The sequence below is a fragment of the Hyla sarda genome, chromosome 3 (assembly GCF_029499605.1).
Source record: "Hyla sarda isolate aHylSar1 chromosome 3, aHylSar1.hap1, whole genome shotgun sequence".
Classification (NCBI taxonomy): Eukaryota; Metazoa; Chordata; class Amphibia; order Anura; family Hylidae; genus Hyla; species Hyla sarda.
In genome coordinates, this window is record NC_079191.1 from 254,414,157 (window position 1) to 254,431,017 (window position 16,861).

The following is a 16,861-nucleotide window of genomic DNA, read 5'->3' on the forward strand; positions in this document are numbered from 1 at the left end:
GCCATATACAGTGTATGGCTGGAGGCTATATGCCTGTGTACTGCCCCACTTCAGTGCTCTGACCACCACTCCTCCGGTCCGGCCATAGCATTAGTTCCCGGGACTGGAGAAGTGGTGGTCGGAAACACCGAAGATGACGTTCCGCCGGTCACTTCCCAAGCTGGCCAGCGCGCGTCTTCCTCCTCCTCGATGCTCCGGTCTTCTGCGCCTCCGTTGCTATGGGCGCATGCACGGGACATCAGTGATGTCCTGGCGTGCGCTATTTCTCAGCTGCCCCTGCGTTTTTAAACTTAACGCGGGGCCGCAGAGAGTTAACGGGGGCATCCCTGTGTCCCGCAAGATGCCCTTAATAGTGATGGGGGAATTGCCCCGGTGCTACAGGACTGGCAAGCACCGGCTCTGCTCGGGGCCCCAAGCAATTGCCTGGTTTGCCTGAATTGCAGCGACGGGCCTGGGTTCTTGGTTGCCTGAACTGTAGGGTTGCAGTATACAATGGTGCTGCCATGTCCCCTCACAGTAGCTGGCAGTGAATGATGTTTTCTCAGACATCAGCTAAGAGGAGTAAGTGCTAGCATCAGCATAGACCATTGAAGATCCTGATATTGATATGGGGATGTGGGTTGTGATGCTAAATAATACTCTATAAGAAGTTATTTTCTTTTCGAATATCTTTTCTGTCTAACCACAGTGCTTTCTGTTGATACATCTGTCCATGTTAGGAACTGTCTGAAGCAGGATAGGTTTGCTATGTGGATTTTCTCCTGCTTTGGACAGTTCCTGACATGGACAGAAGTGTCAGCATAGAGCACTGTGGTCAGACAGAAAATAAATTAAAAAAGAAAAGAACTTCCTGTGGAGCATACACCAGCTGATAAGTACTGGAAGGATTAAGATTTTTAAATAGAAGTATTTTAATTTAATTTTCTGATTAACTTTCTGCCACCAGATGACTTAAAAATTTTTTCCACTGGAGTACCCCTATAACCCCTTAAGGACGCAGGACGTAAATGTACGTCCTGGTGAGGTGGTACTTAACGCACCAGGACGTACATTTACATCCTAAGCATAATCGCGGGCATCGGAGCGATGCCCGTGTCATGCGCGACTGATCCCGGCTGCTGATCGCAGCCAGGGACCCGCCGGCAATGGCCGACGCCCGCGAGTCCGCCATTAACCCCTCAGGTGCCGGGAACAATACAGATCCCGGCATCTGCGGCAGTTCGCGATTTAAATGAACGATCGGATCGCCCGCAGTGCTGCTGCGGGGATCCGATCATTCAGAACGCCGGACGGAGGTCCCCTCTCCTTCCTCCGTCCGGCTCCCGGCGTCTCCTGCTCTGGTCTGTGATCGAGCAGACCAGAGCAGGAGATGACCGATAATACTGATCTGTTCTATGTCCTATACATAGAACAGATCAGTATTAGCAATCATGGTATTGCTATGAATAGTCCCCTATGGGGACTATTCAAGTGTAAAAAAAAATGTAAAAAAATGTAAAAGTAAAAGTTAAAAAAAAGTGAAAAATCCCCTCCCCCAATAAAAAAGTAAAATGTCATTTTTTTCCTATTTTACCCCCAAAAAGAGTAAAAAAACTTTTTTTTATAGACATATTTGGTATCGCCGCGTGTGTAAATGTCCGAACTATTAAAATAAAATGTTAATGATCCCGTACGGTGAACGGCGTGAACGAAAAAAAAAATGTCCAAAATTCCTACTTTTTTAATACATTTTATTAAAAAAAAATTATAAAAAATGTATTAAAAGTTTTTTATATGCAAATGTGGTATCAAAAAAAAGTACAGATCATGGCGCAAAAAATGAGCCCCCATACCGCCACTTATACGGAAAAATAAAAAAGTTAGAGGTCAAAACGTACTAATTTGGTAAAAAAGTTTGTGATTTTTTTTAAGCGCAACAATAATATAAAAGTATATAATAATGGGTATCATTTTAATCGTATTGACCCTCAGAATAAAGAACACATGTCATTTTTACCATAAATTGTACGGCGTGAAAACAAAACCTACCAAAATTAGCAAAATTGCGTTTTTCGTTTTAATTTCCCCACAAAAATAGTGTTTTTTGGTTGCGCCATACATTTTATGATATAATGAGTGATGTCATTACAAAGGACAACTGGTCGCGCAAAAAACAAGCCCTCATACTAGTCTGTGGATGAAAATATAAAAGAGTTATGATTTTTAGAAGGCGAGGAGGAAAAAATGAAAACGTAAAAATTAAATTGTCTGAGTCCTTAAGGCCAAAATGGGCTGAGTCCTTAAGGGGTTAAGCAGTAAAAACCTGAGTTCATGTGAGTTGCTTGAAAGACCTGTGATTGGCCTGTGTGATAGTTAGGAATGAGTTTGTAGCATGTTAGGGAGCAAGAGGCCAGGGTGGCTTATTTGTGGGATGTGGGAGAACATGGAAGCCAAAGTAGGTGATGAGAAACCCTTGGAAATCTTGCATAGTAGACAACTAGAATGCTTTGGGAGCCATACTGTCTAGGTAAAAGGAGCAATGTTAATATCACCTGGCAAAGCCTGTATATCATTGCTGGAAAGAAGACAACAACAGACATTAAGGGCGGTCAAAGTTACGGAGCAACTTTCACAGTGTGAAAGTAGCCTTACGGCAGGAAATGCTGTAATTTGAGAACAGAAGACTGTGTGCTTGAAGAATCAGCTTACTGAGTTTTGTGGGGGGCTGTGGGGAGTCTTCTGGAGGCTTTAAGAAAACTCAGCCCACTAAGAAGCCAAAAACTATTGGTTTGTTAGTGACCTCAACCCTGAAGTCATGTTATAGCTGGGTATTGGTTGGCCTGTTTGATGCTTAAAAAAAGAAGGGTGGTCCTGTGTTTGGTAGAAAGTTGGATGCCTTAAGGTCCTTTCCGGTAGTGAAGTAAGTAAAACTTGTTGGAGGGGATGGTTAAAATGTGGCTTTCAGGAATAGACCCAGTTGTTATTAGACATAAAGTGGCATTGATAATTTGATACAGGGAATTGATATTTAACAGTGTCATATTATAGAGGACAGCAAAAAAAAAAGGCAGCATTGCTTTTAGATCTGTGAAAAGTCAACACTGACCTAAATAAACCTACTGTATGGGCAGGGTCACACAAGGTGCAGTATTTTTCACGCTGCGGATGCGCCGACAGAAGTCAAAGTAGGACCGTAGAGAGGCTGTGGCCTGGTAGCTCCATGAGTCCCTTCCTTGTACAGTGGGAAATCCGCCACTACGAGTGGACACACATGGCTACCCAATCACAAATGGGAGCTCGCTCTGCAGTCCCATTGTGACTGATATTGTCCTAAATGTGCAGTGTATAATAAATATGTCCTAATAGTAAATAATAAAATCAAATATGAAACCAATATTATATAGAGACACATCATAACATTTAAAACATATAATAATACTGAAAGACTGAAAAAAGGCTTAATTCTATACTTCCTTGGTAAACTATAAAAAGTCCACATACTAAAATTACTAACAAGAATATAATAAAAAATACATTTGAGAATAATAATGATAAAATACATCATAGACAGAGGAAAACATTTAATTGCTAAGCCCCTCTTCTTAATCCACATCTTGAAAAGCCAGATGGAGAAGGGAGTGGACACATGGTACAGGTAATATTTTAAAAAAATAACAAATGTAAGGTTCTTGCATATAACAGCTTAAAGAGTACCTGTTATCATGTAAAAAAAGAAAAACATATTTTATAACATACCACCCTCTACCTTTAATGTTGTGATTTTTCGATTTTAGGACTTACTTAAGCACTCTCTGCAGCTCACTTTCTCTGAGCTCCGGAGTGCTGGAGGGGTGTTCGCTGGCAGATGCAACTTTACATGAAGACCTGCGGGAGAGAACTTCAACCCACCCTTCTCTATGCTGCGCTCAGGAGTCGATCATGGCAGGCTGCTGCTAAATCCCCTCATCTATGTTTTGCCATGTAGGAGCAACAAAGGAGAGGAGGGAGATTGGAGCCGACCTGCCACACACTAATTTACTAGCAACTCAGCCCAATAGGACTGAGTGAAAAGTCCACTTGTTATCCCTCACTATAAACAATAATACCTAACTTTTATTAAATCATCATTAATAACTATGAGCTAAACATGATTTAAAAGCCGAGCATCACAAGCACTGTTCTGAAAATATTGCAAGAACGTCCACCAGAACTGTTATTGTGCTTATAAAACAGCACACCTGCAGTATGTGCTGTTACTAGTGCTGATGCTGTTCTTAAAATCTTTCACACCTGCAACACACAGCGCTCGCTCTCACCTGCTTGATTGACAGGCAGAGAGAGAGAGAGAGAGAGAGCACTGTGCAAACCCATGGTCCCTCCTTAGCTCTCTGACTTCTGTCTCTGCCAGGCCGCTGCAGGAGACAATCCTGCAGTGCAGGGGAATAGAACAGTCGGAAGCAGTACACCAAGCAGCAGGATCTTTACTGCTTATTTTTATACACAAAACATTTTTTTTTTTTAAAGAAGTACATTAAGAATTAAGTGGGCATTAGCTTATCTTTAATATTTAAAATGTCATCGATGATGATAGGTATCATTTCAGTTCCTGAAGGAACTTCTACCTACTTCTACTTTTGCACCATGATCACCAGGTCTTCAACAGCCCTATCCAAATATCGACCCAACCAACAATATGTCAAGCTCAAGTACCAAGAAGACAACAGACTTTAATGACCCTGATTTTTGTAGCAGATTACTCTGATATAGAGTTTATGCATTTCAATTGTTGATATATTATTAGGGTGAATGGCAGCTGCATACATCGCTGTTGTATTAACTGCCTGGAAAATTTGGAGCAATTGCCAGCAATTTGATCTTGTCATGACAGTCCATTTGAAATGCTTTTTTAGATTATGACTTTAATTAGTAGAAGGCTTCTTGATATGGCAGAGGTATTGATTGGCAGCACCTGTTAGCTTCAAGAGCTTTTCAACATCTTTAATTGCCTCCTCGTTGATGCAAACTAGAGCATTAGAGGCTGGCAAGCAAATCATAATTGAAATGACTTTAAATGGATTTACACTGATTTATAAGTAGACATGAAAAAACTCAGTAAAGCAGTTTAAGATGGCAACTCGTGATGGTCTTAAAGCTCTAATGTAAAGAAATGAACTAATCGTGATAGTGCATTAATCATAAGATTTTGGAGCAGAGTCCTTCATTGAATGTTCATTTCTCTTTGACTTTCCTTTTGACTCCTTGTTTCAGCTATCTAGTTAACTGTCACGTTGTATTCAGCGTGACTAATAAAATCGTTCAACTACATAACAGTAGTTAATACGGTATTGTTATATTTTACAGATATCACAAATAGGGTGATGGTTGATCTGCTGCCCACAGCAACCTTTAAGGCACAGTCACAGACTGAATTAGAGAAACAGAACTAAAATAAACCAAATAAACACAAAATTTCAGGATGGCAAACTTGATCAGCATAGGTTACATTCACACCACATTTTCTTCATAAGTTCACCGGATCCGGCAGGGAGATGTCAAAACCAGCTGCTACCATATTCCCACTGGATCCAACTTCACATCTCATTCATTTGAGTGAGTCGATCGGAGTCAGACAGTGACTCTGGTTGGAGCATTTTTGCACCGTATCCGGGTTTGTTGCCGCACTGTAAACCGCAGCATACCCTAGTTTTTAGTGCGGCTACAAAACCGGATATGGTACAAAAATGAGCCAGCCGGAGTCACTATCTGACTCCAATCAACTTATTCAAATGAATGAGATGCAGTAGAGGCCGGTTTTGACCCTTCCCCACCGGATCCGTTGACCCTAAGAGATGCCTTTAACCTCACTTACTATGACAAATTTTCAAAATAAAAAATGACAAATACTAAATGGGATATTTTTAAAAATGTTGTACTGTATTAGTGTCATGAAAATAAAATTTTAACATGGTCATCCAGACAGGACCCTTGTGGTACTAGAGAGATACCACATGGGTCAGTACAGGACCTTATTCTCTTTATCAGTTACCTTTTAGAGGACCTTGCAGAGCTGAGAAGTAGCAAATATGATTTAACACTAAGAGGTTATGCACATAGGATAGGGGATACGTTTCTTACCACAGGACATCTTTAAACCTGATCACATTCACCTGACAAACAAGCATTCGCTCATTTGTTGTCTGATTGTTGGACCTATTACACATGGCAAACCTTAAAGGGGTACTCCGGCCCTAAGACATCTTATCCCCTATCCAAAGTATAGGAGATAAGATGTCTGATCGCGGGAGTCGGCTGCTGGGAACCCCCGCGATCTCTCCTGCAGCATCCTGTGTCATCTGCTGCACGGAATGAACCTAGCACAGGGCCCGCCATGCCCCCTCCCAAAGACTTGCATGGGTCATGACGTCATGATACTCCGGCCCCTGTATGGCCTGTCATCAGGCACAGAGCGAAGTTCGCTCCATGCAGCAGATGACACGGGGTGCTGCAGAAGAGATCACGGGTGTTTCGAGCCTCAGGCCCCCACGATCAGACATCTTATCCTGTATCCATTGGATAGGGGATAAGGCGTCTAGTGGCAGAATAACCCTTAAACCTTGTGCAGGATAATTGCCCTGAGTAATAGGACCTTCAGTGAAGCTTAACTGTATTACCAGATCATCCTGTGGATAGTCTGTAAAAAAAACTGCCATTTTTATTTAATCTTAGTTAACTGATTTACAGTTTATTTACATAGTTATACTTCTATTTTTAACTTCAAGTTATAAAAGAAAATCTGGGGTGAAATGGCAATAAACTTGAACACTCCATAAATAATGTACTACCACAAAAATTACCATACCTGTTTTTTTCTCTTTCTTTATTTCAGGCACTGCCTTCTCCTTTTCTTTTGGTTTTACTAAAATAAGTAAAAATAAAGACAACATTTTTAACGTAGTTTCAAAAGCTTAAATCCATCTCAGTTTTAACAATGAAACTTTGTGTGCATATAAAAATATATGTGTGTATCTATATACCACTCCATAGACATTTGTGTGTAAACAAATATAATAGCACAGATTCCTATTAGGAAACACAGCTAACTTGAAATTGTAGATCTGCTCTAATGCTGCGATTACTTGGAAGTTCATACAACAATATTAAAAATAATATTGATTTTAGCAAAAGTACTTTCGACATTGTAGTTATATGCTGAGTGTTTTTTCCACTGCGTGTTTTATCCAAGGTGTTTATTATGTGATTTACTTGCAATTTAATCCCATTGACATAAACATTCTTGCTGTATTCACAGAGGAAAATGGAATGTCAGGTGAAATGCAGCAGGATAAGATAAATGCCCCAGTACATGTCACCCGTCTTACCCAGAAAGAAGGACAGTGCTACCTAAAAAAAATCTAAATAGACCAATCACCAGGTCCAGATGACATTCACCCCTGTGTTCTAAGGGAGTTAAGTAATGCAGTAGCCAGACTCCTATATCTAATATTCAAGGACTCTATAGGGACAGGAACAAATAGTGACCCCAGGAATTATAGGACTGTTAGTTTAATCTCTGTCGTATGCAAACTGTTTAAAAGGGTACTCCGCCCATAGACATCTTATCGATAGGGGATAAGATGTCAGATCGCTGGGGTCACGCTGCTGGGGACCCCCGGGATCTTGGGTGCAGCTCCCTGCTATCATTACTGTACAGAGCAGACTCGATCCATGCATAATGACCAGCGATACAGGGGCCGGAGCATCGTGACATCACGGCTCCGGCCCCTCGTGACGTCATGGCCCGTCCAATTAATGCAAGTCTATGGGAGGGGGCATGATGGGCACCACACCCCCTCCAATAGACTTATATTGAGGGGGAGGGCCGTTACATCATGAGGGGGCGGAGCCGTGATGTAATGATACTCCAGCCCCTGTATTGCCCGTCATTACCCAAGGAGCGAGTCTGCTCTGTGAAGTAATGATAGCGGGGTGCCGCAGCCAAGATCCCGGCAGTTCCCAGTGGTGCGACCCCGGCGATCTGACATCTTATCCCCTATCCTTTGGATAGGGAATAAGATGTCTAGGGGCGGAGTACCCCTTTAAGGGTTTTACCTGATAAGTGCGATTTTGGAGTATCTTGACAAAATAAAAGTATGACCCATATCAGCATGGGTTTATGAGGTATCGGTCCTGTCAAACTAACAGTATCAGATTTTATGAGAAGGTGTGCTCATAACTGGACTTGGGTGAATCACTGGATGTTGTATATCTCAATTTTTCCAAAGCATTTGATACTGTGCCACATGAAAGGTTGGTATATAAAATGAGAAGGATTGGGCTGGGGGAAACCATGTGTATGTTGGTAAGTAACTGGCTCAGTCATAGGAAACAGAGGGTGGTTGTTAATGGTGCACATTCTGATTGGGAGGCAGTTCCTAGTCGGGTACCACAGGGGTCAGTTTTGAGGGCTATTCTTTTAATATATTTATTAATTACTTTGTAGAGGGGTTGTATAGTAAAGTAGCAATCTTCGCAGAGGATACTAAACTCTGTAAAGTTGTTGACACAATAGAGGACTGTGCACTGTTACAGATGGATCTGGATAGGTTGGAAGCTTGAGTTGAGGAGTGGCAGATTAGGTTCAACACTGATAAATGTAAGGTTATGCACATGGGGAGGAAAAATCCAGGCTGGGAATATGTATTAAATAGGAAAACTGACATGGATAAGGTCTTAGGAGTTTTAGTATGAAGAGATCTATAGGGTACATTTTTGATAATCCCCTGTGCCCAGGCTGCAAAAAGTAACAAAACAAACTTTAACTCACCTTCCTACGTTCCCCCATTGCACAGTTATCAGTGTCTCGGTCCTCCGGTGATGGTCTTCCTGGGGACGGTGACTCCTTCTTCCTGGGGACGGTGACTCATACTGCGCTGAGAGCATCACTGGCCGCAGTGATGTCCCGCCTCGGCTGGTGAGAGGCTGAGCGCACTGTCATGTAAGGAGCCTGGGCCCTGCCTTCTCCCTGCTGCCCGTGCTCCTTACATGACAGTGCGCTCAGCCTATCACCGGCCGAGGCGGGACATCAATGCGGCCGGCGATACGCTGAGCGCAGTACGAGTCACTGTCCCCAGGAAGCAGGAAGAAGACGATCACCGGAGACACCGATGACGACACAATGGGGAACGTTGGGAGGTGAGTTAAAGTTTGTTTTGTTACTTTTTGCAGCCCGGGCACAGGGGACTATATAAAACGTAAACTACAGATCTCCTTTAATAGTAAATTTACCTTAAGTGACCCATGTCAGGCAGCTGCTGTCAACAACAATGAAATAATTCTACCACTGTACATATAACTAGTCAGACCACACATGATAAACTGTGCACAGTACTGGGCACCAGTGTACAAGAAAGATATAGTGGAGCTGGAGAGGGTTCAAAGACGGGCAACCAGAGTAACATGTTGAATGGGAGGACTACAGTACCCAGAAAGATTATCAGCATTAGGGCTATTTTGTTTAGAAAAATACAGTTTAGAAGTGACATAAAATCTATTCATAAATCTATCAGGGGGCAGTACAGAGATCTCTCCCATGACCTATTTATACCCAGTACTGTATCTATTACAGGGGGGAATCTTCTACGGTTGGAGGAAAGAAGGTTTCTACACCAATAATAAGAAGGGTTCTTTACTGTAAGAGCAGTGAGAGACTATGGAACTCTCTGCCAGAGGAAGTGGTCATGATGAACACAATGAAAGAGTTAAAAAGAGACCTGGATGTTTTTCTGGAGAGTAATAATATTATAGGTTATAAATAATAGATTTATAGGGACAGAACGTTGATCCAGGAATTTATTATTGCCATATTTGGAGTCAGGAAGGAATATATTCTCTTGGTATGGGGCAATTGGCATCCGGCTTTTTGCCTTCTTCAGGATCAACACAGGAGGGACAAAATAAAGTTCTAGTTTGAACTTGATGGACTCTGGTCTTTTCAAACTTAAAGGGGTACTCCAGTTGAAAACATTTTTTTTCAAATCAACTGGTGCTAGAAAGTTGAACAGATTTGTAAATGACTTCTATATAAAAATCCTAGACCTTCCAGTACTTATCAGCTGATGTATGCTCCACAGGAAGTTGTATTTCTTTATGGAGTTCTTCTCTGTCTGACCACAGTGCTCTCTGATGACAAACCTCCCCTGCTCTGGACAGTTCCTAATTCAGACAGAGGTGTCAGCAGAGAGCATTGTGGTCAGACTGAAAAGAACTCCAGGACTTAAGAACTATGCAACAATGTAAGAAACTGCATGATTTTTTTATGTGGTCTTTTTCAATATTCTATGAGGTGCTGAAGTTTAAAAATGAGAGAAAAAAATTGCATATTAAAAACTTAAAGAAAAGAAAACGCAAGCAAAAACCACATTTATAGGCAGTAATTCAAAATAGATGGAAACTACAGAGTAAAACAGTAGTTCATTTCTAATAAATATCATACAAGCCATGATCAGCAAGAAGCCAAGCCACCACTATTTTTTTTCTTTCTTTCTTTCTTTCTTTCTTTTTTTTACCTGCTTTCTTTGGCTCTTGAACTTCCTTCTTCTCTGGAACTTTTTTCTTTAGTTCTTCTTGCACTGAAGTGGAGTAAAATTCATGATTATATTACTTAATAAATAACATAGTGAGGTGGTATTTCTGAAAAAAACACTGCACTTTTCACATATCTATTAAAGGGAAACGCCGGCAAAAAAAAAAAAAAAAAAATTAAATCAACTGGTGCCAGAATGTTAAACAAATTTGTAAATTTATAGTAAAACATCTTACTCTTTCCAGTACTTATCAGCTGCTGTATACTACAGAGGAAGTTCTTTTCTTTTAAAATGTATTTTCTGTCTGATGACTGTGCTCTCTGCTGACACCTCTGTCTGTCTCAGGAACTGTCAAGAGCAGGATAGATTTGCTTGGGAAAAAGATTTGGAAAAACTGATGATTCACTGCTCACTCCTGATGATGGATTCCCTCATCCAAAAGCATCTCAAGGTATGCAGAGAACTCGGCACAAAAATCAACATGACCCCAATACAACTTGATCCATTTTTCCAACATCCAGAATTCCAGACCATACGCAACAGAATCAACACCAAGATCAAAAACTTTGAAAAAGAACTCACAGAAGCCAAATCAATGAAACTGAAACTTGATAGACAAGACTAGTTAACCATCTGTCTACACCCTGCAGACCGGAAAAAAGGAGGAAAAAAAGACTCCACTCATAACCCATCCAGGGTAATACTCAACACCCCAAAATGACACATGCCCCTACAATAAGAACAAGGTTTTACATAGATCCTCAACACCAGATACCTATAGAAAAACCACATCTGAACAAATGTCCAAACAATGTGAGCCTTCCGCAACTCATATTTCACCACCAAATTTAATACAGAAAACCTCCCCAACAAACAACCCATTGATCACATACCTGCAATACAAAAAGACACCCCATAGCACACTGGAAGGAATTCTTTGGAAGCTCTTCAACCATCTGATCCCCTTACACCCATCAAACCAGACTCACTTATCAGTCTTCAAGATTCCATTTTCTCAATATATGACCTTACTCCCCTGGACACAATGACCCATATGAAAACAAAAACATCACCATTATACCCATTTTACAGAATACTACAGAATGGCACCTACCGTTCTTCAACTCACCTGCAGAATTAGTATCACCACTCAGCATCTCCTCTCAGATTTATTTTTTAGGTTTTTCCCCCACCAAGACCCACTGGAAATGGAAACTGCACAACTAAACAAAATCACCAAATACTTCCAACCGACAGCAACGGGTACACCCATATTGAAAATGTCAACCAAAAGAACCAGAAGAGGAAAGAAGAGAAACAAACATCGCAAAACACCAGTTCCAAACCCCAAAGAAAAACAAGCTGAAATGATCAAAACCTTCAACCTATCCACACATCTACTTTCAAAAGTCAAACATTCACTTCTAGCCATGGGCTTATCATTTTGCCCCACACAATCGATAAATTATTTTGATATTTTTGTAAATTTGAACTCCTTTATAGGGAAACTCACATTAAAAGACATTTCGAAGTAGAAAAATGAAAAAATATATTGATCACTTCTACTGCGGATTTCCTTCATAACCCTTATGTACATCAGATGGTTAAAGGAAAGTCTAACTTTTACCCTCACCATCATAAAGGACATCATCTCCACACCTTCTATAGCATTGTACTGGAAGAGCTTACTAGGTTACCCACCACATAATCCCACAGACTGACCACCAATAAGCTTATGAAAGGGGAAAGCTGCACCTTGAAATCCCTGAAAGAAAACCGGAATTTAGTTATATGCAACACAGACAAAGAAGGAGGTGTAGTAGTCCAGAACAGCGATGACTACCTCAAGGAAGCCACTTGATTCCTATCAGTCACGTCTTATTACACTAAACTTCATGAAGATCCATCTCTAGAATATATTCGTGACTATATGCAACTCATTTCTGCAGCACACACCGAGGGCATGCTCAATAAAAACGAAAAGCTATTTCTTTCAGTAACAGCTTCCCAAGTTGCATTTTTCTATCACCTGTCTAAAATCCACAAAGACCTGAAATGCCCACCCGGCAGATCACTAATATTGGGAATTGGATCACTGACCAGTCAATTATCACACTTTATAGATCTGTTGCTACAAGGAATCATCACCACTCTTCCATCATACCTGAAAGATTCAGCAAGCCTAATCCGAGATCTTATGGATATCAACTGGGAATCCTATTACATGTTTCTCACCCTTGATGTATCCTCACTCTACTCCAATATCCGTCACAAACTCGGTCTAAAAACCGCAGCAGATTTTCTAAATAAAACTGGAAATCTAGAAACAAAACAGATTGACTTTCTTCTGGAAGGTTTAGAATTTATTTTGACCCACAATGTTTTCAGTCACAAAGGCAACCTTGACCACCAGAAGTGTGATACAGCAATGGGGACCCGTGTGGCCACCAGCTATGCCAATGTTTTTATGGGGGGCTTTGAAGCCAAATATATCCATGGATCCACTGAATACAACAGCGACATCCTATACTACAAACGATACATAGATAACCTGTTTATCGTCTGGAGAAGAGGACCAAAACGAGCAGAGGACTTTATAAATCATCTAAACAACAATGAATGGGGCCTGGAATTCTACCCGAACATGAGTCAATAGTATTCCTGGATCTTGAGGTAAGCCATCATGACAACCAAATTAAAACACGCACCCATTTCAAAGAGGTCGACACGAACAGTTTTTTGGATTTCAAAAGCGCCCATTATAAAAACTAGCTAAAAAACATTCAGAGAAAAACCATTCAGCTTAGTATAGCAGAATACAAAGGAATTGCACTCAAGTGGGTGACTATAAGGCACAATTCCTACAGAATGATTTTAAACAAAAACTCTACCCCACTGCCATTCTAAAAGAGGCCTTCACATGCAACCTATCCAGCAGCCAGATCTCCATACTTCCACTACCTACCAATAAGATCCTCGATCAAGCATCAAGCTCTGCCACTAATACAGACAAAAAATCGGAAAATGAGACTGAATTTGGTACCAACTTCATAACTACGTACAATCAGTCACACCAGGAAATTCGTAACATCTTCAAAAAGAACTGGCATATCCTCCATCAAGATCCCATTTTAAAGAAAATAATCCCCACCACACCTGGACTTACCTTCCGCAGAGCCAAAACATTGAGGAATAGTCTGGCAAAAAGCTGTCTGAAGAAGAAAGAAGCAATAAAGGTGCCACTTCAACAAACCCTAAATCCTCTGCTAAAGGGGTCTTACAAATGCGGCCAAAAAGACTGTCTCTGTTGTGAAAGTATCACCCATAATATATGCTCCTTCACCTCTAGGACTACTTCCACCCATCAAAACTCATCTGAACTGTAGTTCCTCCTATGTCAGCTACCTCATTGAATGCATTTATGGGATACAGTACATCAGGGGGCAGGGCCATGACATAATAATTCTCCAGACCCCGTACTCCAGTACTTCGACAGTGCGGTTTAGCTACCATTATATTTTAATAGTTCAGACATTTATGCTGGCGGTGGTACCATATATGATTATTTTTTATTACATTATTATTATTAGGGGAGGGGCTTTTTCACAATTATTAACTTTTTTTTTACACTTTTTCTTTTTTACACCCTATAGGGGGCTTTACCATGCATAGCATTGATCAGTGTTATCGGTGCTCTGCTGCTCCAGCCTGCTGAAGCTTTCTGGATCAGCAGAGCTCTGAGAGAGGAGGCAGGTAAGGGGCCTTCCGCCGTCCTCTCAGCTAATCAGGACATCGCAATTTCGTCGAGGTGGTCCCGATCAGCTCCGCTGAGCTGCCGGGATAGTTTCATTTTCATTTTAGATGCCGTGATCAAGTTTGATTGCTGCGTCGAAAGGGTTTATGCCAGGCATCAGCTCGATCTGTCATGCCCGGCATTAACCTTGGGTCCTGGCTGCTGATAGCAGTCAGGACCCAACGGGTTTAACGCACGCTCAGCCCCTGAGCATGTTTTAAATGCCGGTAATGGGACCAGGATGTACATGTATGCCCTGCATCCTTATCAGATTAAAAATAGATCAAATATACAGAAATATCAAAAGAAAACTGACAACCTTTTTTTTTATTTTAAAATGTATTTTGAAAAGTGTAATGCTTCTATGCTTATATTAGAATAATAATAATATTACAGTAATAATAATAATTGTCATGGGGGCGTGGCCTGGCTGCCGAGGACACTGGCCGCATAGTGTGTGAGCTCCGTGCTTGAGGCCTTACAAAGCGACTTTGCCACGCGATTTCTGCCTCAAAACTCACCCACCTGATAGCTGTTGCGGTGGGCACCATGGCTGGCCGGAGAAAGAGAGTCCAAAAGCAAGGGACACCTCAGAAATTCTGTTTTACCCGCGCTGGGCGGGCTCAGCAAGATGGCGTCAAATGCAGCTCCCGCGCCTCTCCTCCCCGCTCGCTAAGTAGCCAGCGCTCAACTGCCTCCTCTCACCCCCGGAGATTCAGTTCCGACCCGGCGCTGTTTCCCTCCTCACCTCCGCTGTAGCAAGTGAGTTCCCCGGATCACAGACTTCCAACTTCTGCCCACAGCACGGGTGACCTTCGCTCTGTGAGGGGGGATGCTTCGCCTGCCGCTCCCATTCATGCGGCTTCCACACTGTCTGCCTCCCCATCCTCCAGCAAAGCAGCGACCGAGGCTGAATCCGGTTGCTGACATTGTGAAACCAGGCAGCGCTGACTGGGGTGACATCCAGACGCCTAATCCTGCTGTGAGTACCTCTCTAGACTCCATAACGGTATCGGGACACATGGTCACTGATGTGACAATGAAAGCCATGCTGCTAGTACTACGCCAAACTTTCTTGGGGGACATTAACCACATGCTTAGCCCTGTAAACTCAGTCATATCAGAGTTGGGGGGCAGGGTGGATCATATTGAAGATAAGATGGAAGAGTTATCTGATTCACACAATACCCTGATTGATTCCCATACTTCTCTAGAGGAGTCTGTTGACATGCTGAAAGCAAAGATCTCTGATCTGGAGGATAGGAGCAGACGAAATAATATTAAACTGCGGGGTATACCAGAATCAGTCCAACCTGGAGATATCCCGCAATATGTCCGCTCTCTGCTGCAATCAGTTCTCCCCTCCTGCACCCCGCATGAGCTAGAAGCGCATAGGGTCCCCCGCCCGAAGCACCTGGATGACTACTTTCCCAGAGATGTCCTGGCCAGGATACACTTTTTCACAATTGAAGAAAAGGTAATGGAACACTCCAGGCGGAATGGAGGGCTGCCTGCCCCTTACCATAAAGTATCTCTATACGCGGATTTATCAGCATCCAATCTCCAAGCTCGAAGGAATCTACAACCTGTGACGCAAGCATTGCGACGTGCGACCATTCCTTACAGGTGGGGATTCCCCATGAGACTCTTAGTCCGCAAAGATAATACTCTCCATGTGATTCGCTCCTTAACTGAAGGACTTGCTTTCCTGGATGAAATGAATCTTGAACCCGCACCCCCAAACCGCCCACCTGGAGCAACTCTCCCATCTAAAATCCCCAGAGAATGGCAGGACACTTGAAATAGAGGCAGAGCCTAATAAGTCGAAACCTCTTGACATGGGCCTCATGTCACTAACTTTTGTCCTCAGGTTACGGTGTGGACTAATACCCCACTCTTTCCTATAAGCTCCATACTCTGGAGCTCAATGTCTATGGTTTTCAGGTTTTTATTGTTTATGTTTTGGTTTCTCAGTTTTATGTCTGGCTTACATGTGCTATGTGTTATTTGTTCCTCTGTGATCCATGTATGTGTCATGGCTCCATGTAGAGGTGGTGTGTGCTGGCTGGGAGGCTCGCCAGTTCCCTAAATTTGATTACCTGCTACTATTTCTGTTGTATTACCAATCCTCCGCCCATGGTAGTTAAAATAGCCAGCCTAAATGCGAATGGTCTGAACTCCCTCACAAAAGGTCCCACCTGTGGAAGGAGGCTCGCTCTCTTAGGTGTGATATCCTCTGTGTTCAAGAGACTCATTTGTTAGAAAAGGATGCCTCTAGAGTTAGGTGTCCCTCTTTCACACAATAATAATTGTCATGATAATCATCATCATCATTATCTTTGGTACTCCATTTTAAGTGCACAATTTAGAAAGATATCAGACATAGTATAGCACATGTAACATTTTGTGTGCCCGGAGTAAGCAATAAAACAAAAAGCTCTAAAAGCAATGCTAAATCTCCCCCTATATCTGTTTATGCTCCTTGTTAGGTTTTTTTTTACCTAAG

The 16,861-nt window shown here is 42.0% G+C and overlaps 1 protein-coding gene across 1 annotated transcript in view; it reads right to left on the reverse strand.

Moving 5' to 3' along the window:
* TRDN (triadin) overlaps positions 1–16,861 on the reverse strand; it is a 408,805-nt gene that overhangs the window by 135,750 nt on the left and 256,194 nt on the right. Inside the window, exons 23-24 of the mRNA XM_056563602.1 lie at positions 10,545–10,607; positions 6,839–6,895 (exon numbers count right to left, since the gene is read on the reverse strand). Of these exons, the coding sequence (XP_056419577.1) occupies positions 6,839–6,895; positions 10,545–10,607 (120 nt within the window). The remainder of the gene's footprint in view (positions 1–6,838; positions 6,896–10,544; positions 10,608–16,861) is intronic.